We start from the raw sequence: 26194 nt of genomic DNA, 5'->3' as shown, positions 1-26194 counted from the left end.
CTATATTTATGATGAAATATTGGCGAGTGAGGGTTGCAACGCCCTTGGCGATTATCGCTTCTTGAGGGGAGTTTCCACTGCTTGCTACGATAAACCAGGTGTATGACTAGTAAAGACAAATAATTAAGAAATAAATATCTGTATTGACACAGCAACATGTACACTGGTGTTATTAGACTTGGCTACAGACGTAGGGCAGCTGTAACTGATTGCAATTGCCACTGCTAGTGAGATGCTAAGGTTTACTTTATAAATTAGGCAAAGGACTTATATTTTCCCCATGCCTTCAGCAGCAGCAGGCCATTCACTTTGATTTGATCCAGTTATGAAAGGTCATCATTTCGACAATAAATAAATGCTACATAAACGTTATCTTGCACGTTTTATCGAACCATCTCCGTTCTCATTCATAACACTCCGTTCGATGTCTCACTATGGGATGCGCCTCATCGCAGAGCAAACAGAAGCATCAATCTCATTACGCCAATCCTGATTGGCTGGTGATCTTGACGTCAGCGTCAGGGAATTCACCCCCTATAAGTAGCTTGCGCCACGACGCATGCGTCATTCAAACACCTCTTCTCGCTTCAGAGCACATCTCTATAGTAGCCGGACAAGCTTAACAGTCCACAGACTGAACCCAAATACCCATTTCAGTCGACGGGCGCTCGCCGGCTACTGCTTCTGCTTCGCAGGAAGACGGTAATACTAACGCCAGTTAGTATTAAAATCGACCTCGCCCTTCTCTTCCCGGGAAAGTAAGGTAGGTCTGATTTTGTTCCCTCTCTATCGACACCACGGTAGCGAGGACGTTTTTTCTTTTCTCTTCTCCACGGAGGAAGAAAGGATTAAAGGAGTATACTGTCACACCAGTCAGTATTCTCCGGGAATAAAAGACCCACACCGTCCTTTTCTCCGGATTAAGGACAGGGTGGTAACATCTTTTTTCTCCCATCTTACCTGTCGAGAGTGGACCCTCTCCATGCCACGAGGCGAACAAGATGGACGCCCCTCTCCCTCACACCAGAGGAGTCAGGGACTCAGTGGCTCGACTCTGCGGCTGCAGGTTGAAGATCTCGGGCGATCTTCAACCCGCACGCCCGAGGCGCTATCGACAACCCCGGCTCATGCGGACATTGTGTCCGCTTCACCGTAAAGAGCCTCCGCCGACGGTTAGCACGACAAGCTAGCATGTCAGAGCAGGACCCCCCCATGTACACTGACCCGCCGGCCGGCAGTCAAGACACAGGGGCGTCCGCCGCAGAGAGTGAACCCCTCTCCGTGTCGGTCTGGGGCTCATTATCTGCGATGGCTACAGAACCGGAATCCCGCTCCCCTGGCAGGCCGGGACCCAGTGACGGCAAGACACGCGGGAACGGGTCCCCACGCTTTACCAAGCTGGGGCTCCCGGTCAGACCTCACCATAGTCTCACCCGCGGAGGATGTCCTCGAGCTGGACTACGAGGAGGACGAAGAGGACGCCTTGGCGTTCCTGCTGTCCGAGTCAGATGAACAGGAAGAGGACACCTTCATGTCATCGGTTCAGGCTGCAAAGCCTGGAGCGAGGGCTGCTCTCCCGGGCGATAGCACACCAGCTTCGCCCTGTCTGAGCATGGACCTGCAGGCTGTGTGTAAACGCGCTGCAGCCAGACTCGACATCCCGTGGCCTGAAATGGCGAAGGAGACCTCCAGGTCCCGCTACGAAGGGAAACATTTTCCCCAAGCAGCGCGGACAAAGAGGCAACTCCTTCCGGTCTTCCCGGAGATGTTGGATGAGGTGTCAGTCTCGTGGAGAGACCGACCCTTCAGCAACAAGGTCCAAATCCAGGGTGTCTCCTACCTAGACTGTGACGGAATGGAGAAGCTCGGCCTGCTCCGCATACCGCCCATGGAACCGCTGGTAGCGGCCCACCTCCTACCGAGGGTGGGCCCGTCACCAAGCAGGAACCCCACGCTGCCAGCAAAGTCGGACCGATTTCAGTCGACAATGACTGAAAGGTCCTACAAAGTTGCAGCGTTGTCCGCCAGGGCCCTGAATCAACACACTCTCACTCCCTAAGCGTCCAATAGCGACGTTTGGTCAGTGTCCGTGGCGTCCAATTGTGACGCTCCTAGGCTCCTTCAGCGTCATAAAGAGACGCAAATAGCTTTCAACTGATTGCAATGTATTCCCATCTGCGTCGGGATTTGACGCTCATGGAAGCACGGCATTCGTTTATGTCGGCTGCCCTTAAAGGTAATGTGAGCGTCCATTCCCAGGAGTAAAGGATGGCAGAAGACACTACACTACCCAGAATCCCCAGCTATCGTTTGGACTACACCATGTGCTCTTGACAAACCCCGTGATAGTCCTCAAGCTCTGTGATTGGAGAGTGTGCTCCGAGGGTTAAGCCGATTCTCGAACAGCACTTGAAATGGGATGGAACCACGGCAGACTGTCCAAAACTGGATTTGAACGGGTCCACCGCGTCCCCCCTCCCCCACCCCGTCCCCAGAACTACACATGCTGGCTATTCTGTTTCGCAACATGTTCTCTATGGCACGTCTCTACTGGGAGTTGTAGTTTTAAAAGACGTTTTCGTATTTCCCATAATAAGAAGTTGCCAGTATTAAACTGTGTACATCCCTGGAGGTTTAGGGGACAGGAAACACTCACATTTAAAACATATAATTAATAAATGGGTGAAAATTGCTTGTGCCCATTATGGGCAGTATTACTATATATACCCACATGCCAGCTAAGGTCAGAAGAGCTTTATTTAACAGCTGGTCTTATGTGTGTGACCCCTGTGATAACATTACATTACATTAATTGATAAGCCTGAAACATGCACTTGTCAAGGTTCAGAGGCACATTGTGCAAATATGGCAGTAGCCATCGATCAGCTTAAGATAAGATATACTTTATTGATCCCAAGTTGGAACATTTGCGTTACATCAGCATGTGTAACAGTTAAATATGCAGTTGTGTTTATTTGAAAATCATTTAGTATAATCACATAAATTCTGTGTTTTATATTCAACAATTCTGTGTTCTTTATTTATTGATTGTTCAATACCTGACAAGGCCGGAGATGAAATATCTACATACATCTATAAGAGTATAATACATTATGTATAATATCAGTTAAAAATAAGTGCTTCAACATAGTTAACATTGCTGGAGGTATGCACAAATATTAATAGATGTCTTGTAATGCACTATTGAGGAACCTGCAACCCAAGTTTTTTTCATTCAGTGCAGAACTACACCACAGTTGTGTAGGCCTATTATGATATGTCAATAAACCTTAGAAAATCTTGAAAGGGATGTGCAAAATAGTCATTACATACAGTCTTTAATTAATAATTAGTAGAGAATAACGAGTAATGAATATACTTTATAGGGATCGTATTAATATCTAATAATAAAAATATTGAAATTCAATAACATGCTTTAACCACCAGGTGTCCTATCTACCAATTGGATCAAATATAAAAGTGAGCCGAATTAGTGTTGATACTGCAAGGAGACGCATTGTGTGAAAAGAAATGTAAGATGTTGTTTAATGGCTGATATATTTATGATCCACGTCACGTTTTCAGTTCCTCATGTTTGTCTTCTCATCAGGGCTCTATAAATACAGAACTACGGCAGATATGTAATATGTAATGCAGCCGAACCGTGTATTACAATGCCGTTATGTGATGACTTTCAAAGAGAAAAGCAAGCACACTCGGAATAAGGTATTATTATTATTTCGGTCTGTTTCCGGTATTTGTTAATGACGGTGTGCTCTGAGATGTGAGACTGGAATTGCACAGGGGGGAAATAACGTAGGCTATCTTTAGATGCGGATTTTGTTAAACTAATATGTTTAGGCTGTGGACCAACACTATACATTGACGGGGAAGGGGGTAGCAATAAAGATAACACCATTAAACAGTTACACAACATAACAGAAATAATATCGATAGCAGCGTCCCTAGCAACCACCTTGGTAACAATGAAAACGTCGCGATTTCCTGAAGTAATCTTCGTAATAACTAGCAAACTAAAGATCATGTACATCCACTGCACACATAATCTGAAATAACAACTCATATTTCTCGCATCAAATGACATCAAAACGCATTTTAATGGCCAAACTAACTTTAAAATAGGCATTTTACACCTAGAATAAAACGAAGTTCGGCCATGTTTTCTTTTTCTGCAGGGAGACATTTGAAGATCACGTGACATAGACGCCAGTCATCGGAATGAATGGTGAAAAAAACGGGGTTTGTCAAACAGAGCACATGGTGTAGGCCAAACGATAGCTGGGGATTCTGGGTAGTGTAGTGTCTTCTGCCATCCTTTACTCAGAAAACATATTTGTTTCTCCGAATCGAAGGGGAAAAATACAAAAGCATTGTACACAATTTAAACCAATCAATGTTGTGTAATTAGGGATAATCTGGTGTTTTTTAGTCGATGAGTAGTGCAGATATCACTGTAAAATCAATCGACAGTAAGAGGAGTACTTACTTCCGGGTGTAAAATGCTCCGTTATCCAATGGGAATGGATGCTCACATTGCCTTTAAGGGCAGCCGGCATAAACGAATGCCGTGCTTCCATGAGTGTCAAATCCCGACGCAGATGGGAATATATTGCAATCAGTTGAAAGCTATTTGCGTCCCTTTATGACGCTGAAGGAGCCTAGGAGCGTCACAATTGGACGCCACGGACACTGACCAAACGTCGCTATTGGACGCTTAGGGAGTGAGAGTGTGTTGCCTGAATGTGTCCTCGCTGCTAACCGCTTACCAAGCGAAGCTCTGCGAGGACCTGTCGGGTAACCCGGGGGCAGCCATTCTGGACGAGATGGCAGCGGTCACGAACATTTGTCTCCGTGTCCAACGCTGCGCCGTCCAGGCCATGGGCAAGGCAATGGGGATCATGGTGGTGCAGGAAAGAGCGAGATGGCTCAACCTCCCAGACCGGGAAAAGGAGGATGTGCTGGATATACCCATCGTTCCGGAGGGAATTTTCGGCTCCGCTCTCGCCTCCATGCAAAGGAGGTGTGAGTCGAAAAAGAAGGAGGACGAGGCACTCCACGCAGCAGCAGTCCTTCGCAGCAGCAGTCCTTCGCCCAAGCTGCCTCGAACTCTGCTCGGTTTAAAGCACCGAAGACGCAAAGGTCGCAGCCCGCCCCGAGTCCCCAGCCCAGGCTGGAGACAAGGGCGAGCTGGCCTAGAAAATCTCCGGTTCCGGCTGCAGCTCAGGCGCAGCCAACCCAGAATTTCGGCCAGCAGTCAAGGAAGAAGAAGCGAGCGGCGTGACAGCCCCTCCTTCTCCCCTCTGTGACAGAGCTGGAAGTCCACGGTTCCCCAGCTCTGAATGTGTTCCCGCCGCCTCGAGAGATGCCTCAACACCATCCTCAAGTCCGCACAAACACATGTCACACATTGGTTGATTTTTCTGTCATAAAACATTTGCCGCTGACGCATCCAGGCTTCAGGCCGAGGGCGCAGCTCAAAAAAATGAAAAGAAAAACAATAAAACCAATAAACAGCCCGTCAACTGTTCCCCTTCTGAGAGCAGCTACGGCATCTCTCAAAAGGCGGATTACAGGCGGGTCTGTGAAGGCACCACCGCCACGCGCATGCGCAGTGCCGGCTGGGGCTTTAAGGGCACCACCGTCACGCGCATGCGCAGTGCCGGCAGGAGTCGTGAAGACACCACTGTCATGCGCATGCGCAGTGCCGGCTGGGGCTTTAAGGGCACCACCGCCACGCGCATGCGCAGTGCCGGCTGGGGTTGTGAAGGCACCACCGTCATGCGCAGTGTCGGTGGGGATTGTCGAAAAGGGGAACCACTGTGTTCAGACACTAGAGGGCCCCATAACACAACAAATAGAGACTCAGAGGGGAAGAGATGTGACATCTCCACTGGCTCTAAGGAGCATGCAGTGGAAGATGCTCACATCATCTGCTTGGGTTTTCAAGACAGTACCACGGGGCTACAGACTCCAATTCGCTGTCACCCCCCCTCGCTTCTCGGGCATTCTGCATTTGCAGGCCCTAGGAGAGTCAGCCCTCATTCTGGAGAGAGAGATTCTCTCACTCCTAGAAAAGAGTGCTATATCTATTGTACCCGCCGAGCAGAGTCAGGGCGGCTTCTATTCCAAGTACTTCCTCGTTCCCAAACGGAGAGGGAACGGAATTCGGCCAATACTTGATTTGAGGGCTCTGAACAAATATCTTAAAAGATATAAGTTCAGAATACTCACTCCAACACACTCTCACTCCCTAAGCGTCGAATAGCGACGTTTGGTCAGTGTCTGTGGCGTCCAATTGTGACGCTCCTAGGCTCCTTCAGCGTCATAAAGGGACGCAAATAGCTTTCAACTGATTGCAATGTATTCCCATCTGCGTCGGGATTTGACGCTCATGGAAGCACGGCATTCGTTTGTGTCGGCTGCCCTTAAAGGTAATGTGAGCGTCCATTCCCATTGGATAACGGAGAATTGTACACCCGGATGTAAGTATTCCTCTTACTGTTGATTGATTTTACAGTGATATCTGCACTACTCATCGACTAAAAAACACCAGATTATCCTTGTTAATTACACAACATTGATTGGCTTAAATTGTGTGCAATGCTTTTGTATTTTTCCCCTTCGATTCGGAGAAACAAATATTTGTTCTGAGTAAAAGATGGCAGAAGACACAACACTACCCAGAATCCCCAGCTATCGTTTGGACTACACCATGTGCTCTGTTTGACAAACCCCGTGATAGTCCTCAAGCTCTGTGATTGGAGAGTGTGCTCCAAGGGTTAAGCCGATTCTCGAACAGCACTTGAAATGGGATGGAACCACGGCAGACTGTCCAAAACTGGATTTGAACGGGTCCACCGCGTCCCCCCTCCCCCACCCCGTCCCCAGAACTACACATGCTGGCTATTCTGTTTCGCAACATGTTCTCTATGGCATGTCTCTACTGGGAGTTGTAGTTTTAAAAGACGTTTTCGTATTTCCCATAATAAGAAGTTGCCAGTATTAAACTGTGTACATCCCTGGAGGTTTAGGGGACAGGAAACACTCACATTTAAAACATATAATTAATAAATGGGTGAAAATTGCTTGTGCCCATTATGGGCAGTATTAATATATATACCCACATGCCAGCTAAGGTCAGAAGAGCTTTATTTAACAGCTGGTCTTATGTGTGTGACCCCTGTGATAACATTACATTACATTAATTGATAAGCCTGAAACATGCACTTGTCAAGGTTCAGAGGCACATTTTGAAAATATGGCAGTAGCCATCGATCAGCTTAAGATAAGATATACTTTATTGATCCCAAGTTGGAACATTTGCGTTACATCAGCATGTGTAACAGTTAAATATGCAGTTGTGTTTATTTGAAAATCATTTAGTATAATCACACAAATTCTGTGTTTTATATTCAACAATTCTGTGTTCTTTATTTATTGATTGTTCAATACCTGACAAGGCCGGAGATGAAATATCTACATACATCTTATAAGAGTATAATACATTATGTATAATATCAGTTAAAATAAGTGTTTCAACATAGTTAACATTGCTGGAGGTATGCACAAATATTGATAGATGTCTTGTAATGCACTATTGAGGAACCTGCAACCCAAGTTTTTCATTCAGTGCAGAACTACACCACAGTTGTGTAGGCCTATATGATATGTCAATAAACCTTAGAAAATCTTGAAATCTTGAAAGGGATGTGCAAAATAGTCATTACATACAGTCTTTAATTAACTATTAGTAGAGAATAACGAGTAATGAATATACTTTATAGGGATCATATTAATATCTAATAATAAAAATAATTAAATTCAATAACATGCTTTAACCACCAGGTGTCCCTTTATATCAGCTGTGCACCTTTATGGTGTAAATACAGCCTATCTACCAATTGGATCAAATATAAAAGTGAGCCGAATTAGTGTTGATACTGCAAGGAGACGTATTGTGCGAAAAGAAATGTAAGATGTTGTTTAATGGCTGATATATTTATGATCCACGTCACGTTTTCAGTTCCTCATGTTTGTCTAGAGGTCTTCTCATCAGGGCTCTATAAATACAGAACTACGGCAGATATGTAATATGTAATGCAGCCGAACCGTGTATTACAATGCCGTTATGTGATGACTTTCAAAGAGAAAAGCAAGCACACTCGGAATAAAGTATTATTATTTTTTTTATTTTTTAAATGTTTTCGGTCTGTTTCCGGTATTTGTTAATGACGATGTGCTGTGAGATGTGAGACTGGAATTGCACAGGGGAAAATAACGAAGGCTATCTTTAGATGCGGATTTTGTTAAACTAATATGTTTAGGCTGTGGACCAACACTATACATTGACGGGGAAGGGGGTAGCAATAAAGATAACACCATTAAACAGTTACACAACATAACAGAAATAATATCGATAGCAGCGTCCCTAGCAACCACCTTGGTAACAATGAAAACGTCGCGATTTCCTGAAGTAATCTTCGTAATAACTAGCAAACTAAAGATCATGGACATCCACTGCACACATAATCTGAAATAACAACTCATATTTCTCGCATCAAATGACATCAAAACGCATTTTAATGGCCAAATTAACTTTAAAATAGGCATTTTACACCGAGAATAAAACGAAGTTCGGCCATGTTTTCTTTTTCTGCAGGGAGAAATTTGAAGATCATGTGACATAGACGCCAGCCATCGGAATGAATGGTGAAAAAAACGGGGTTTGTCAAACAGAGCACATGGTGTAGTCCAAACGATAGCTGGGGATTCTGGGTAGTGTAGTGTCTTCTGCCATCCTTTACTCAGAAAAAACATTTGTTTCTCCGAATCGAAGGGGAAAAATACAAAAGCATTGCACACAATTTAAACCAATCAATGTTGTGTAATTAACAAGGATAATCTGGTGTTTTTTAGTCGATGAGTAGTGCAGATATCACTGTAAAATCAATCGACAGTAAGAGGAATACTTACTTCCGGGTGTACAATTCTCCATTATCCAATGGGAATGGACGCTCACATTGCCTTTAAGGGCAGCCGACATAAACGAATGCCGCGCTTCCATGAGCGTCAAATCCCGACGCAGATGGGAATACATTGCAATCAGTTGAAAGCTATTTGCGTCCCTTTATGACGCTGAAGGAGCCTAGGAGCGTCACAATTGGACGCCACGGACACTGACCAAACGTCGCTATTGGACGCTTAGGGAGTGAGAGTATGTTGCTCACTCACACATCTCTGCTGCGGCTCGTGCGACAAAACGACTGGTTTACATCAGTCGACCTGAAAGATGCGTATTTTCACATCCCAGTATATTACCCAGACAGGAAATATCTGAGATTCGCATTTCAGGGGATCTGTTATGAATACAGAGTACTCCCCTTCGGTCTGTCTCTCAGTCCAAGGGTGTTTGTACGATGTACGGAAGCCGCGATAACCCCGTTAAGACAACAGGGTATTCGCCTGGCGACCTACCTGGACGACTGGCTGCTTCTCGCACAGTCGGAGCAGGAGGCTGTTACGCAGACAAATGTCCTCGTAAAGCACCTGCTCAACCTGGGTTTCATAATAAACACAGAGAAGAGCATGTTGTGCCCCGCGCAGACTATACTCTTCCTGGGCTTACGCCTGAACTCGGTGCCCTTTTCAGCTTGCTTTTCAGCGGAAAGAGTGAAAGCTTTCAGAGCTTGTCTCGCTCTTTTCCAGCTGCGCAAACATGTTCTCTTCAGATCATGCCTGCGATTGCTGGGGCTCATGGTGTCAGACCTACAGTGGGCGCACATAAATTACCTGGAGCTTTTAGCGGTGTTTCTCACCCTAAAACGCTTTCTGCCTTTCCTCAGGGGACATCACGTCCTCGTGAGGACAGACAATAAGACCACAATATCGTATATTAACCGCCAAGGGGGCTTGCGTTCTCTCCAGTTACACACACTGGCGCGCAAACTTATCCTATGGAGAGGTAGACGTCTCCTCTCTCTGAGAGCGACGCACGTACCGGGAGTGATGAACCTCGGGGCTGACCTAATGTCCAGAGGTACACCACTTTATGAAGACTGGACTCTACATCTAAGGATTGTGAGCCAGCTGTGGGTGCGTTACGGCAGAGCCGCGGTGGATCTGTTCGCATCGAAAGACAACGCTCAGTGTCAGCTGTTCTTTTCGATGCATGATCTAAATGCACCGCTAGGCGTGGATGCACTCGCGCACGATTGGCCCCCGGGCCTTCTGTACGCGTTCCCACCCCTGGCTCTGATACCTCCAACTCTGGCCAGAGTGAGAGAGCAACGCCACACACTTATTCTGATAGCTCCGCACTGGCCAGCTATGTACTGGCTAGCGGAGATATATCAGCTGCCGTGCGGGCAGCCATGGCAGCTCCCACTACGCAGGGACATACTGTCCCAAGCGGGGGGGGCGATCTTTCATCCACACCCAGAGCGCTTGGCTCTATGGGCCTGGCCCGTGAGTGGTACAATCTGAATACAGTGTGACATGAAGCTCACCCTGGCAGCTGCCAAGCGAGCCAGTGGCACTCATGCGCTATCTGTACAGTCTTCAGGCACTCGGTTCGCCCCAGGGCAAACAGAGTGTGGTTGAAGCCCAACCCTGCCTTTATTTTAAGGCGGTTGGTTCAGGTACCATATTTGACATTGAGGCATCCTCCCCGACACTGTATTCCTCCGGGGAACAGCGGCCGGATTTGCCGTGTCCAGCTCGTGCTTTACGCACGTACAGGGACAGATCAAGGGTGCTTCGTCATAATGACCAAACCCCTTGTGTCCTGGGCTAACCCTTATAAGGGCAAGCCTGTTACTAAGCAACGACTCTCCCACTGGTTTGTGGAAGCAATTGCTTTGGGGCCCATACGAGTCAGAGTTCGCAGGCACCCTCGGGTCCGCGAGCTCTTTTGACTCAGGGTCTGGCTGCATCCTGGGCTCTGTCCAGGATGTCTCCCATCCAAGACATTGGTGCAAGCGGCGAGCTGGTCCTCACCGCTCACTTTTGTCCGCCTCTTAACAGTCTGGACGTTCTACTCCCAGTGTGACTCAAGCAGTGCTGGGCACCTTGTTGAGTCAGAGCTCTACCTGTTAAAGTTCTGGTTGGTTTGGTGATTTTCGAGATAAGCTCGTCTGGCAATACGGGAGCTACAATTTCCCATAGTGAGACATCGAACAGAGTGTTATGAATGAGAACTATAGGTTACTCACTTAACCCCAGTCTCAGAGTAACATGAAGTGAGATGTCTCACCAGACGGCCCTCCTTGCTATGGTGAAGCGAGAAGAGGTGCTTATTTTGAATGACGCATGCGTTGTGGCGCAAGCTACTTATAGGGGGTGAATTCCCTGACGCTGACGTCAAGATCACCAGCCAATCAGGATTGGCATAATGAGATTGATGCTTCTGTTTGCTCCGCGATGAGGCGCATCCCATAGTGAGACATCTCACTTCATGTTACTCTGACAACTGGGGTTACGTAAGTAACCTATAGTTTCTAACTTTCAATATATTTAAAAAGAGATCTCTCTCTCATCTGCGTGCGGGGGCGGGGCCTCACAGACATGCTGCTGCGCTGTGCACACAGTTCTGCCGGTAATGAATATTAGGATACATTTTGTGAGGAAACTTTTCCACCAATAATTCCAATAAGTATTCCAAAATGTATTCACTTCAGGTTTACGAAAGTAACTGTATTCGGATTAGTTGTTTTTCAAATGTAACGCAAGCTGAATACAGTTAGGCTACTTGGTTTTTGTATTCTGATTACGTAACGCCGTATGTATTCCGTTACAACCCAACCCTGTGTACAGATCATCAGTCCTGTGTACAGATCAGTTCGATAAAGTCATGCCAAAACAGCGACATTTTACACGATAAACACAAAATGACCCAGGCCCTACTGTAAACATTTGCATATTTAATGAGATAATGGATAATTTGCATATTCAAACATGCTATTTCAGAAAACTTGTAATACAAAAAACAATTGCCTTATTGTAAGTAAGTAACTGGAGAAATGTCTAGCTGATACCTTTAAGTTAAAAAAAATACCCTATTCACCTGGGGTGTCTCGCCTTAACAGTCTGTATCAGCCTGCATATTACTGTGTAGCTTTTGGTTATTACTACTCTCCAAACTGTTAATACAGTATGGGTCTCTGAGGATTTGGGGCTGGCAATGAAATGCATTCCTTTGCATTGCGCTCAGGTCTAAACTTTATTTGGCCTTTCCAGTTGAGTGCAGTCTTGACCTCCTATTTATATCTCGAAGTCCATTATTTGCCCTTTGACTTTCTCTTCTGAAACAGTAGAGCCGGCTAACTAAATGTCACATGACATATGAGATGTATTTAATGTTTGAAGCCCTGTGTGCTCTGCCTTTCCCAACACAGGTTTAGTAACACTCGACTGCTCAGGGAAGTTGGGGTTAGGGGGTTTTAACCAATATGTCATGTCTGTTGATTTGTCTGTTTTTTTTTTCATGCGCCAGGTATGTACTTATATACTTTTCTCTTAATAGTATTCAGAGATGAATATACTGTTTAAACAGCTACATATCCTGGTTGAAGAAAAACCTCCACACATAAACACACCCTCCGTTCATGATGACAGGTCTGACGATAAACTTTGTTCTGCTTATGATGAAACACAGTGAGGCAACAGGCAAACAACAGTGACCTGAAGTAGACTATTTCACAATATAAGTCCTGAGAAATTCACCCTTTTACTTAAATAGAGTGTTGTATAATAATATATTTCTCCCTGCAAAATTGTATGGGTACCTTTAAATCATTGAAATGTATTGACTCATTATTCATTTGACTTTTTTGCAGATTTCTTATAGTGTCAAGTTCTACAAAACATGCCTCAGAGTCATCAACCTTTCTGTATTGGAGTTGAACTCTAAGGTACAAAAGTCCACTCAAGCACTCATCCTTCATTAGGAAAATGCTGTTTTTTTCTCTGGCATTTCTTTATTAAGGTTAAGATTGCAATATCACAAAGTGAAGTAGATTGTCAGGGGCACATCAGCAGAGATGCTGTATGCTTACACAAGTCTTGAAGTTGGGGCATCTTTTTGGGAAAGGAAGGCCACAGCTACCAGGACATTGTCCTGTCTTTTTAGTTGTGTGCATTTTGAATGTTGAAACCTTGAATAACTGGAATTCTACAGTTCATCACTTACACATAAGGAGTTTACAGACTGATTCTATGAATTTTAGGGTCAATGTGTTTGCATTTTTTCCACTTTTAGGCCAATCATAATGTCTCTAATGTCATAAGCAAAAGTTTCAATATGTATCTTCAGAATGTTTAACCCTATTTTTTTAAACACTATGTCAACCTTAATGTTGAGAAACGTAATGTTGTTGAAACCAAAGTTAAACAGCTAACTGAATGGATGAAATAACATGCATATCAAAAAGTCAGAAACTAATATTATCTGTATAATGTGGTGGGGTGTCACAGAGGGTACATGACCGGTAAACATACTTCAGGAATGTTATATATTTATTTAATAACATTACCAAAGTATGCTAAAAACTACTGTAAACTACAATGATCAGTGCAGCCATCATGTTGTTTGGCAAATCCTGCATGGCCTCTCCTTGCCCTTTAAACGGAGAAGGCGGGTCTGTGAGGGGGGAGTTGCCCGGTGTGTACGTGTGGCTGCTCAGCCACTGCAGTCGCCTCCTCATCAGGACATATTGCGGATCACACGGGGCGACCACAGGTGCTAACTGGGGGTCAACAATGGTGAAAGTAACGACAGTGAAGACCAATCCGTATACGGACCAGAAGCCCGGGACGAGCGGCCTCAGGAAGAGGGTGACGGTGTTTCAGCAGAACCAGCACTATGCGGAAAACTTCATCCAGAGCATTATCTCTGTCATCGAGCCTGCCGAGCGCCAGGCTGCCACTGTGGTGGTGGGAGGAGATGGGAGGTTTTTCATGAAAGAAGCGATTCAGTTGATCGTTCAGATTTCTGCTGCCAACGGGGTCAGTAGGAGAAGGAGTTTTGTTCACCTTGGCTGCCCCTACTGTGTGTGTGCAACGCTAGCATGCTAAGTTAGCTAAAACACCTACTGGCATACAGAGCCCGAATGAATAAGCATGTAAGCTATGGGCAGCTAGCAAGTGGACGTCAACGTAACTTGACAGGTTGCAACCGTACCTCAGTCTTCAGTACATCTCCTATTTTATTTACTCAACTAAATTATTGAACTGTGGCATGCTGTTGGCTATTTTAGCGTGCGTTAGCTACATTACCAGGAGAGGTGGACGGACTTTTTTTGCTAACGGTACCAATGTTTGTAATGACAGTTATGCAAATGTATCACTATATTACAATGTATCGTAATTGTCGGTGTAAGATAACGTTACTCCAGTTATGTGGTCACAGAGGTAGGGAACGTTACAACAATTCAAGATGTAGCTATGGGATCAAGTGTTACATAAGTTGGCCTCCAGGGAACTAACTAACTAATGTTGAATTATTTTGCAAATCACCCAATTCCTTGGCCCGAAAAATAAACACTGCATAGATGACATACCTACCATAGATTTGCATGTTTTTTTATTTTATTTTTTGCCATAATGTGACAAAATACTCATCTCATAAGGTCCAGTCTATGGACACTAGTTTGAAAAACAGGTGTCATCAACTCCCATCTGTGTTTCTCCGATGCCAGTCTGACCGTGTTGACCTTTTGTAGAAAGTGCATGAAGGAAGCCACTTAAATATCAAACTATTATTACCTTTGACATTTGATGCTATATAAAGTTACTGACTCTTGACGGCCACCTCTTTGCATTTGCATAAAGCATTGCAACATGACTTGCAAAATGAATGAGCAACAGCATGTTTGATTGTTGTTTCAAAATGAAGCATGGCCGTTGTGTGGTTTCATAAGGAGCTGTGCAGAGATGCCACTGTCAGCCTTCACTCTGATGATGTTACTGGAACGATTTTAGCCAAGAGGGGGCGTCATTTGAAACGTGCAGACAGTCACGTTGCCCTGCAAACCTCTATAGCAATAGCACAGATGGGAATAAAGTACATTGAGTACGTTTGGGTTTTATTTAAGATGTTTGCAGTTTTACTTCCAAAGTGTAGTACATATTATTGCGAGCATAAGGATGCCTTGTTATATTTTTACAAGACGTCTTTGCTTTCTTGAGATGGCCCCTCTCTTGTGCAGCTAATGCAAAGAGAGGATTAGCAATGTTTGTCACTGAGGCCAGTAGGTTGAAGTTGCATGAAGTGGTCTGATATTTCTCCAGAAGTGGTAGATGTTAGAAAATGAGGCAGTGGAGAAACTCTGATTGCCACAGGAGCTCTTCTGTTTCAAATGTTTACACAAAGCAAACCTTTGTATGTTTAAATAGGGATTCCTTGACTGAGATATTTACCTTTTTTTTTAAATAATCATATACAAGATATACTTATTCTCTTATAATATAACAGTTTGGCCTTTCTACTATTTGCCCTAGAGTTAAGTAGTAGCTGCATAGATCATTTGAGTGAGGATTGATTAATTAATCAATCCTCACTCAAATGATCTAATGGCATCATTTAAAAGGATTTTGACAGTGATTGCAATGACATAATTATTAAAGGTTAACAGGTTATTGTGTAAGTATGTCTATTCTAGCTTGCATGATATACAAGGAATAAGACTCTTGCATACCCAAAACTGAAACAAAAAGGGAGATGCTCAGATCAATAACCCCACAATTTAGCCATTGCTTTCCTGGTTCTCACCTGTTTGTGTATACATGTGTGTATAATCTGTGTGTCCGTGTATTTTGTATTACTTTCTGCAGATTGGCCATCTGGTTATCGGTCAGGATGGCATCATGTCCACTCCAGCAGTCTCCTGTGTGATCCGCAAGGTGAAGGCAGTGGGGGGTATTATCCTCACAGCCAGTCACAACCCAGGGGGCCCAAATGGAGACTTTGGCATCAAGTACAACATCTCCAGTGGGGGTGAGTGGAGACTGCATTGTGCAGCGTATACCATTTAGTTATCACATGTATTTACACACCTAAGGATCCTCTGCCTACTATGTTGCATTACAAGCATTAACCACAGTATATTAGTCGGTTCATCATTTCTAACCAGCTTTTTACTTTATCCGCAGGACCTGCTCCAGAGGGCATCACAAACAAAATATATGAGATCAGCAAAACCCTGCAGGAGTATCACATCTGCCCAGAGCTGAAAGTGGATATTTCCAAGATAGGCAAACAGACTTTTGAAGTGGACACTTTCAAGCCCTTCACAGGTAAAATGACATCAAGGGCACAGTCCTTATCTCACATGAACGATTATTTATTTAATGGTTAATTCATGATCTTGCTGTCAACGTTGAAAATGAATAGCGACCTTCGATGTGGCAAATGTTGTTTTGTTTCGTTTTCAGACAGCATCTTCACAACTCTTAAACATATGGTAATCTTCATAATGATTGAATGAAGTTGGTCAGTTGTGAAATCTAACAAAACATCCGTCATGGTTATGAGGAAAGTTACCTAGCCTGCCAAAGTCTTTATCTTGACATCTGCTGCTATCTTAATCCTAATTTGTGCTCTGTTTCCTCTTCATTTGTTTCAGTGGAGATAGTGGACTCGGTGGAAGCCTATGCTGAGATGCTAAGGGACATCTTTGACTTTGCTGCCCTAAAGGAGCTTCTCTCTGGAGCCAATCAAATTCATCTCCGCCTGGATGCTATGCACGGAGGTAGGAAACCGCACAGCACAAATTCAAACTTGCAAGAAATTGCAAAGACTGGTTTTGGGCCAAAAAAACGATGGAATCTGGGTTTATATATTAAAATAAATTACATATTCTCAGGAGGTACTTATTAAGAAATAGCACAAATACATTCAAACAAACACAGTTACAGTTGTTGTCGATTGTTTAGGCACAACCAATTTTGTAGAGGAGTGTGTGTATATTTAGCCAAGTGTATGGGTCTAGTTAAATAACTCTGTCTTTCTTTCTAGTGGTTGGTCCTTATGTGAAGAAGATAGTCTGTGACGAGCTGGGTTCTCCTGCCAGCTCAGCAGTTAACTGTGTGCCCAAGGAGGACTTTGGAGGCCACCACCCTGACCCCAACCTGACATACGCTTCCGAACTGGTCAACGCCATGAAAGGAGGAGAATATGATTTGGGCGCAGCCTTTGATGGTGATGGTGTAAGACCATTTTTTTTGCAGCAGCAGCAGCAGTTTAATAACATTTAATTGGGGAGAGGTGAGAGCAGAATTTTGAGATTATTGAAGTGGATTGGAATCCATGATGTCAGCAGACATAAAGTTAAACACATTCTGGTCTTTTAAGTTTTTTATAGAAAGTCAAAAATAATGGGCCCTAGAATGAGTGATTGAATTAAACTAATTTTAACTTTGGCACAACACTTTATTAGGACAGTAAATGTTTTTTTTTTAGCAGTTTTCTTTCAGCTCTACATATGATAAAAAATGCTGAAATCATTATGCCATACACGGTCAACTATTCATCCTTCTCCTGCCTTTGAAACTCATAATGAAATGTAAGAAAAATGTTCGTATGGCATTTTTATTTCGGTTATTGAGATACCTTTTTGAGTGTCACAAATAACCTCTACATGGAATCGGGTGTAAAACATTATCAATAGGGATTAAATATAATCCCAAGAAAGCTTCAGATGGGTTGTTGTTCAATTTCCAGGATCCAACTGTCCATGCAACTAACTACTAAATGTCAGAAATCCTGTCAGATTTGTACGACTGTTGATCCCTTTTTGTTTTAACTTTTGTCTCTATTTGCAGGACCGTAACATGGTTCTGGGAAAACATGGCTTTTTCGTGAACCCTTCAGACTCCGTGGCTGTCATCGCTGCCAATACTACCAGCATCCCTTACTTCCAGAAGACTGGTGTCAAAGGACTGGCCCGCAGCATGCCCACTAGTGGAGCCCTTGACAAGTAAAAAAAACGCAACAGCCAATCTTAAATTGTCCTTCTATGGTAAAGTGCTGCTGTTCCAGATCAGTTCCAGATCAGTTTGTTCTAGTGTGGTTTATTGTGTGTTCCAGTGTGGCTAAGGCTCTCCAGATGCCGCTGTACGAGACTCCAACTGGCTGGAAGTTCTTCGGTAATCTGATGGATGCCGGAAAACTTTCACTATGTGGAGAGGAGAGCTTCGGCACAGGTGAGTGAATGTTATCAGATTTATGTACCCAGAACTCCAGGAAATGAAAGGACTACCCCTCGTTCACTCAATCACTCACTCCCTCTTCTCTCCCTCTGCTAACCGACCAGGCTCAGATCACATCCGTGAGAAGGACGGCTTATGGGCCGTGCTCGCATGGTTGTCAATCTTAGCCACCAGGAAACAGAGCGTGGAAGATATCATGAAAGATCACTGGCAGAAGTTTGGCAGGAACTTCTTCACCAGGTCAGTAATGATTCCTTTTTGAATAGATTACAAAATGGTGGGCTTGGGTTTTTCAGTATTGTTTTTTATTTGAATTATTGTTCAGCAGTTGTAAGAACTCATACTGTGGAAACAACTGATGTAGGTTTCTTAAATGATTATCTGGCACCTTCTATTGGTGAATTAGAGAACTGCAGCACTCAAAAGCCCAGAAACAGCCAATTCATAATAAAGTGGTCTTACGATTCTTTTTTTCAGTTTTCTCTTGTCTCTTTTTAACTATTTTATTATTAAAGAAAATAATATAAAATAAAAACTTGCGGATACTCTTAAACCCATCATTTTATTTACTGCAAAACCAAGGCAAAGTCGTTTTCAGATACGAGTTGAACACCAGATTATGACTTCATGTCCAGGTACGACTATGAGGAGGTCGACTCTGATGCTGCCAACAAGATGATCACGGGTCTGGAGACAGTAATGTTCGACCCATCCTTCGTAGGAAAGAAGTTCTCATCGGGTGATAAGACTTACGATGTAGCTCTCTCTGACAACTTTGCCTACACAGACCCTGTGGACGGAAGTGTGTCCAAAAACCAGGTGAGAGGCCGCAAGACAGGGAACACACATCTATAACCAATCAAAAGGTTATCAAGCAATTATTCATAGTTTAGTATAAGTAATACAAGTATTTTAACTGTATCAATCTAATTTTGTGTGTAATGAAGTCGTATAGAACATATTATGGCAAAGGAATGTCTACCAACATGCAGCAAGGCGATTTAAAGTAAAGGCAATTTAAAGTAAAGTAAGTTATACAAATTAAAGCCAACAGGTGATAAATACTATAAAAGAGACATTGCACTGTAGTAACTTAATAATTATTTGATTTATTAAAAGGCAATGGCAAACCGAAAATAGTTTTTAGTTTTAGTTTGTTGTAAATATATGCAGCATAACAACTAAACACTGGTTCTCCATGTTTAGATCTTACTCAGGATAGAAAGCAAACCGCTCACCTGAGATATCTGGATGTTTAATAATGTAGCAGAAGTAATTCAATGTTATTTTGGCACTGAACCATTCAGTGCTTTATGAACCAACATTAGTATTTTTGAAATAAATTATTTGACAGACAGGAAGCTGTTTTATCGCACCCCATCCTTTCTAACTCGACTTGTTTTTCAGCTGCTGTGCATGTTCATGAATCATAGCCTCTTCCTGTCTTTATCTGCCTCCCTCTCACTCCACCAGGGCCTGAGGATCATCTTCTCTGACGGTTCTAGGATTATTTTCCGTCTCAGCGGTACAGGCAGCGCGGGAGCAACCATCAGGCTCTACATAGACAGCTATGAGAAGGACCCCCAGAAGATTTACCAGGACCCCCAGGTCAGGACAATAAGGAGTCTTTCCAGACAGCTGGAACCAGAGAGAGAAAGAGATTAGATAATAAAGTAATCAGATGAAAAATAAATATTTGAACAAATGAAAAATCACAGAGAAAAAAAGAGAGAAGAAAGGATATTAATATAGTTTGGCACCCCAGCTAGGTTACAGCGGCCACATGTTAACTCACAAGGGCTCCAGCACCCTTCAGGCCAGTCAGAATGATCTTCAAACTGCAGAGCAGCCAGCTTATTTTGGGTGGAGCCCCCCAGAAATGATTTCCAGATCCTTTATGCAACGTATGAGATGATGATGGAGATGTTTGGCAAAGTCTTGAGTTATGGCAGTTTATCAGGGCCCCAAGGAAGAGAGGATAACATAGCACAAGGGAAACATTACATGTATGAGCTCCAACTAGACACTTCATAAAGTTGTTTTGACTAGTGAGGACAGGGAGGGGATGTAGAACAAGAAATCAAGAAAAAAGTCAAATGAAAGAGCCCTTTATCCTCTTCAGTGTGTAAACACCACAAGCAAACAGATGAAACAGAAACATATTGCTTCAGAAACTTGACGGATTAAAGGCCAGCGGAATCACGGCTCAGTTGGCTGAATGGGTAGGTTTGATTTACACACCAAGACGGATGACTTAAGATACAAGCCGGTTTGGAAGGAAAGAGGAAGCATCTTACTACAACTTATCACATGTCTCCTAAAATCAGTTTTTTTCTGGATCCAAAGTATTCTGCTTGCTACTACTCGTGAAAACTCTCTCAAAGTTGAAAATAGCTATCAGAAAATTATTTTATTCTGGCGGAAATCATATTGGGCGTTGATAGATGACATTTGTGCTCAAAGCGTAATATTCATTTAAGCATCCAGCTCAAAGGAAATGCATGACGAGCTTTTGGTTACATCATTTATATAAAGCAGTTTAATGAGAAGTACTTTGGCAATCTTAAACTCTCATGTTTGTATGGTGCATTTGAAACTGCAGCCACCAGCAATTTACTTAGTTATGCATTAGGACTAGAGGAAAAAGTTAGCCTGGCTCTGTGTAAAAGGCATCAAAGTTCGCCACCCATCACCTCAAAAGCTACTGTCTTTTTGGGCAATCTGTACAAATGCTATGTTAAAGTGTTAGAAAGTCATATTGGGGTGTACTGGGGGGGTTAACTGCTTGACTATTTCTTCTACAAGTAAAGCAACGTTGCAGTGTCTCCATCCATCTGGAACTTAGTGTGCCCGAAAAATAGATTATTTTACGCTTCTTGTACGGATCACACTCACAAGATTATGTCAATTCAAAATGTGTTGATAGGTGAGATTGTGTTATCTCTGAAGGCCTAGAGCTATTTCCCCCAGTCTTTATGCTAAGCTAACTAGTTGCTGGCACTTGCTTCATATTTAGCATACAAACATGGGAGCTTTATCATTTGTGAATTACTGTATTCCATACAAATTCAAACGGTACTTTAAATTGCAACAATATAAAGTGTGTGTGTGTGTGTGTGTGTGTGTGTGTGTGTGTGTGTGTGTGTGTGTGTGTGTGTGTGTGTGTGTGTGTGTGTGTGTGTGTGTGTGTGTGTGTGTGTGTGTGTGTGTGTGTGTGTGTGTGTGTGTGTGTGTGTGTGTGTGTGTGTGTGTGTGTGTGTGTGTGTGTGTGTGTGTGTGTGTGTGTGTGTGTGTGTGTGTGTGTGTGTGTGTGTGTGTGTGTGTGTGTGTGATCTTTATTTCAGACTCAAGATCCATATCAATAAATAAGATTAAGAAGCTAAATACAAAACCAAAAAAACAAACAGATAAAAAACATAAAATCAGTCCAATCACAGCTAGCCACATGCTCATGTGTGTGTATTGTGTCTTTGTGCAGGTGATGCTGGCTCCCCTGGTTGACATTGCCCTGAAGGTCTCTCAGCTCCAAGAGAAGACTGGACGCGCTGCCCCCACTGTGATCACATGATTCCTCTGCCACACTGCCTCCCCTCTCCCCCTCAGCAACAGGATACCTCCGCTCTCACGGGGGTGAAGCTGCCCTTGAATGCTGTCTTGGCTTCCTGGTCCTCTTAGAAACAGAGCTGGATGACAAAGACAAAAAAGGGAAAAAACATGAGGAGCTCTTGATTTACTTGCACTAAATTGAATCTGCTGTTTTCCTAAAATAAGTGAGAAGTGTCAGATCATTTGTTTTGACACGTCATTATGTGCTGCCAGACAGACATTGGTTTGTCACACATTAATACTTTAATAATGTGATTTAAGGAAAACAACATTTAAAGATTCAAAAGTAGACTGAAATATGTGAATGGAGTGTGCTTCGTGTAATTTCTGGAACCGTGTTTGATCATTTTATTGTCCAGATCTGTTCCTGAACCATAGCATTAAATGGAAACACTGCCAAACTGGCAACAAAAATTATCAGCAATTTTGAGCAACCTCACCCCCAGTCCCCTTATTGACCTTGTACCTTCCTGTCCCAGTGTTCTCCAAAAGACCGTATCCTAAAGCCTTGAAAACTAACACCATTAATAAAATACATAAAAGACACACTGTGGTTTTGAATCAGTTTCTTTTGTTTGTCTTTTTTAATTTCTGGTTGCTCAATATTTTTGTTAAATCAAGTTAATACCTATGTGTCTGTCATGGGCACACAATTATTTATAGATTGTGTACCTTCCCTTCAAGAAACCAGCTGTTGCTTGACTACGTTTTTGGGCCAGCTGTAATTGCTTTAGCAGACCTACATTTATGTAGCTGAGCATTCAGGGTCTGTGGGGTGATATTAATGATACTTTCTTTTCAGCTGGGAAATTATTCTAGATAAACGCAAAGATCCTGCAGTAGTTAGCCAAGTCGTATAGGACAAGCCTCCAGGAGAATAAAGTGCTTCCTAAAAGTGAACTCCTCTCCAAACACATTCCTGTTGGAAGCGGAGTAGCATCACCTGATGAATTGTCTCCCTCCCTCACAAGTCTTCTTGTATAATGAGACTGTAATGCTGAATAACGATTAGAGTTATGAAGTGCCAGGAGGTCCCACAGGATATATCTAGACTCTAGAGTTAACAGAATCCGATTTTATGAATTTTTGTCAAATGTAGTTTATCACAAGGGATATAAGTGAGTCATGTATAAGTCCCAATAGTTACTGTATTGGTGTCAACTTTTTCCTCACACAACTCCCTTATCTTGACGTAAATTGGCTACAATTTAGTTAATAGTAGTGAGGGTGGGAAATCAGGTGCACCCACGCACAGCACAGGGAGCGACTGACGTTTCTTTCCCACGAAAGGGAAAATTGGCCTCAATCACAGATGGCACATTTTCCGCCAATTTCGGTATCAGTTCTACCTGTTTGCACTAATACCCCCCAAACATATGGTAAAACCCTGAGCTGGCGCTAATCGACCATTCATGTTGTATCTTCCAACACAGAGGTGCCCAGTGGGGGCAATGCGAGTCATTCATTAAAATAAAAAAAATAAAGCTCCGTTAAAATAGACAAAACAGGTTTTGATCCCTCCTCCCTTGTCCTCCCTGCCACTTAATTCCAATAGAGTCTGTCTGCAGACCGCAGCAAGGAGGCGTTTCCTATAGGGCGTTCCCTATAGGGGCGTTTCCTATAGTGAACGACGGGAGCCGGCTCTCGCCCGCGAACGAGTTTTGTTTTTGCGGAGGGATCTAGATCGGCATGAAGGCACATTATGCAATGTGCAATGTGGACATTATCCCGCTTATTACACACGGCCACATTCTCAACAAAGTAACGACATGACTCCCAATAATAATTGAAATGCTTTTATGGATTTAGAAAAAGATTTTATTGATTTAAAAATAGTTTTTTGTATTGATTTAAATTGACATGCATCCGCTAAGAAAAGTAGTCCGTTGTTACTGTTTGAACTAACGTAACAACGGCAGGAACTGCTTCTATAGTGTTTTTGAGGAGCTTTTTGATTACAGATTTGAAAACATCGTTGCTTGCTTTAAAAGTAGCACAATTCATTATGTCAAACCTTGAAAGATATCCCTGCCCTAATGCCAAAAGTAACTGGCAACTATGTCGCCGTAGCTATGATGTCTATGTCTGGACCGCTGCGTAAAAAGGAGGGTTTCTTATGGAGTTAGATTTGGGTCAATATTCTAGCGCGTAAAACAAGCTACTCACGAGCGGAAAATGTGCTTTTACACGCGCATAAAATGACCCTCGCGCGCAGATTAAACCCCCGCGAGCGGCTCTGCGCCCGCGAGTGGCTCTGCGCTCGCTCGTGAGAGAGACAGCCTTCTTGCTCGCTCGCGGGAGTGTCAGCCTCGCGGAGTCTGTCTACGCGCGCGTGAAAAGTTTCTGGCACTTTGGGGCGGAGCCACTGGACTTTGATTGACAGCTGCAAGGAAACCCGGGGTTGCCAGGTTTGATAAATGCCTGAACTACCAAGAGCCGAGGAGAGACGGCAGCAAAATCAGTTGGACGAGATTGAATGGTAAAGTTGTCCATATGTGTATATATAATTGTTGCATTTAAGTGATATATTGGTTGTAAAAATGTATTTGCTTGATACAAAAGGACATTCTTTATAACCAATTGCTTTATTATCACGCATTTGTAATATTTGTATGCTAGAACTTTTTGTATTCTTTTTGAAAAATAAAAAATAAATAGCTCACTTGTCATTCATTTTAATCCTTAATTATCCATCCAACACTGAAAAGGTGGTCCTTGTGAAGAGTCTCATCACTATATTCCCTCAGCTGAAAGTCATTTACAACAATAGTTTGCTGAAGATTAAGTTTGTTTTAACCAAGGTATAAGGTTTTTTTAGGTGTGATTTTATGAATGATCTATTCTGTCAACATTTGATGAATTAGAAAAATATTAATGTTTTTAAATGTTAACAATTATTTTCTTAATGACATATTGTGCTAATGAAATCCTTGTAAATAAATGTCCAATGAATTTATTCTTGCATTGAATTGTTTTGAATAAAAACCATATCCACCACCTGGTACTTCCAGTAATCGTCATTGACACACAATGTGCAGATATAACACAATCAAATGTTAATTCTGGTTAAAGAAATATAACACAAAATGTGCAGAAATAACAAATGAGTGTGTTCATCTTGGTTACACATTTATGACACACAATGTGTAAAATGTGCACATTGTGTGTTAGGGGCATGTAACACATTTTGTGTGTAAAAATGATTTACACATAAATAAACACAACACGTGTTGTCCCTGAGCACACTCTGTAGGTGTGTTGAAATTCAACACATGTTGTGTCATATTTGACACATCCCTTCTAAGAGTGTACAGCAGACAGTAGCTAGCAATTTTCGACAGATACAGCCCACTCAAAAATATATTGTTTTATATAAAATACATTTTTATATATATATATATATATATATATATTAGCTGTACACTTTACGAATATAATAGTTTTTTATTGACAATTTTACCATTCAATCTCGTCCAACTGATTTTGCTGCCGTCACTCCTCGGCTCTTGGTAGTGCAGGCATTTATCAAACCTGGCAACTCCGGGTTTTCTTGCAGCTGTCAATCAAAGTCCAGTGGCTCCGGTCCAAAATCCCAGACATTTTTCACGCGCGCGTAGACAGACTCCGCGAGGCTGACACTCCCGCGAGCGAGCAAGAAGGCTGTCTCTCTCACGAGCGAGCGCAGAGCCACTCACGGGCGCAGAGCCGCTCGCGGGGGTTTAATCTGCGCGCGAGGGTCATTTTATGCGCGTGTAAAAGCACATTTTCCGCTCGTGAGTAGCTTGTTTTACGCGCTAGAATATTGACCCAAATCTAACTCCATACTCAGCCTCGCGGAGTCTGTCTACGCGCGCGTGAAAAATTTCTGGGATTTTGGAGCGGAGCCACTGGATTTTGATTGACAGCTGCAAGAAAACCCGAAGTTGCCAGGTTTGATAAATGCCTGCACTACCAAGAGCCGAGGAGTGACGGCAGCAAAATCAGTTGGACGAGATTGAATGGTAAAATTGTCCATAAAAAACTATTATATTCGTAAAGTGTACAGCTAATATATATATATATATATATATATATAACAATTTATTTTATATAAAACAATATATTTTTGAGTGGGCTGTATCTGTCGAAAATTGCTAGCTACTGTCTGCTGTACACTCTTAGAAGGGATGTGTCAAATATGACACAACATGTGTTGAATTTCAACACACCTACAGAGTGTGCTCAGGGACAACACGTGTTGTGTTTATTTATGTGTAAATCATTTTTACACACAAAATGTGTTACATGCCCCTAACACACAATGTGCACATTTTACACATTGTGTGTCATAAATGTGTAACCAAGATGAACACACTCATTTGTT

General features: G+C 43.0%; 1 protein-coding gene across 1 annotated transcript; it reads left to right on the top strand.

Moving 5' to 3' along the window:
- The first annotated feature begins 13692 nt into the window (after positions 1-13692).
- Positions 13693-22377, top strand: pgm1 (phosphoglucomutase 1). Its single transcript, XM_034081142.2, has 11 exons — positions 13693-14022; positions 15850-16012; positions 16168-16311; positions 16641-16766; positions 17033-17223; positions 17839-17993; positions 18104-18219; positions 18330-18465; positions 18861-19044; positions 19699-19833; positions 21704-22377. Exons 1-11 carry the CDS (start codon positions 13777-13779, stop codon positions 21791-21793), a joined length of 1686 nt encoding a protein of 561 aa, XP_033937033.1. The 5' UTR covers positions 13693-13776; the 3' UTR covers positions 21794-22377.
- The last annotated feature ends 3817 nt before the right edge of the window (positions 22378-26194 follow it).

Source organism: Pseudochaenichthys georgianus, chromosome 4 (genome assembly GCF_902827115.2).
Source record: "Pseudochaenichthys georgianus chromosome 4, fPseGeo1.2, whole genome shotgun sequence".
Classification (NCBI taxonomy): domain Eukaryota; kingdom Metazoa; phylum Chordata; class Actinopteri; order Perciformes; family Channichthyidae; genus Pseudochaenichthys; species Pseudochaenichthys georgianus.
The sequence above is the reverse complement of the archived record's forward strand: the minus strand, read 5'-3'. Positions and strand labels throughout refer to the sequence as shown.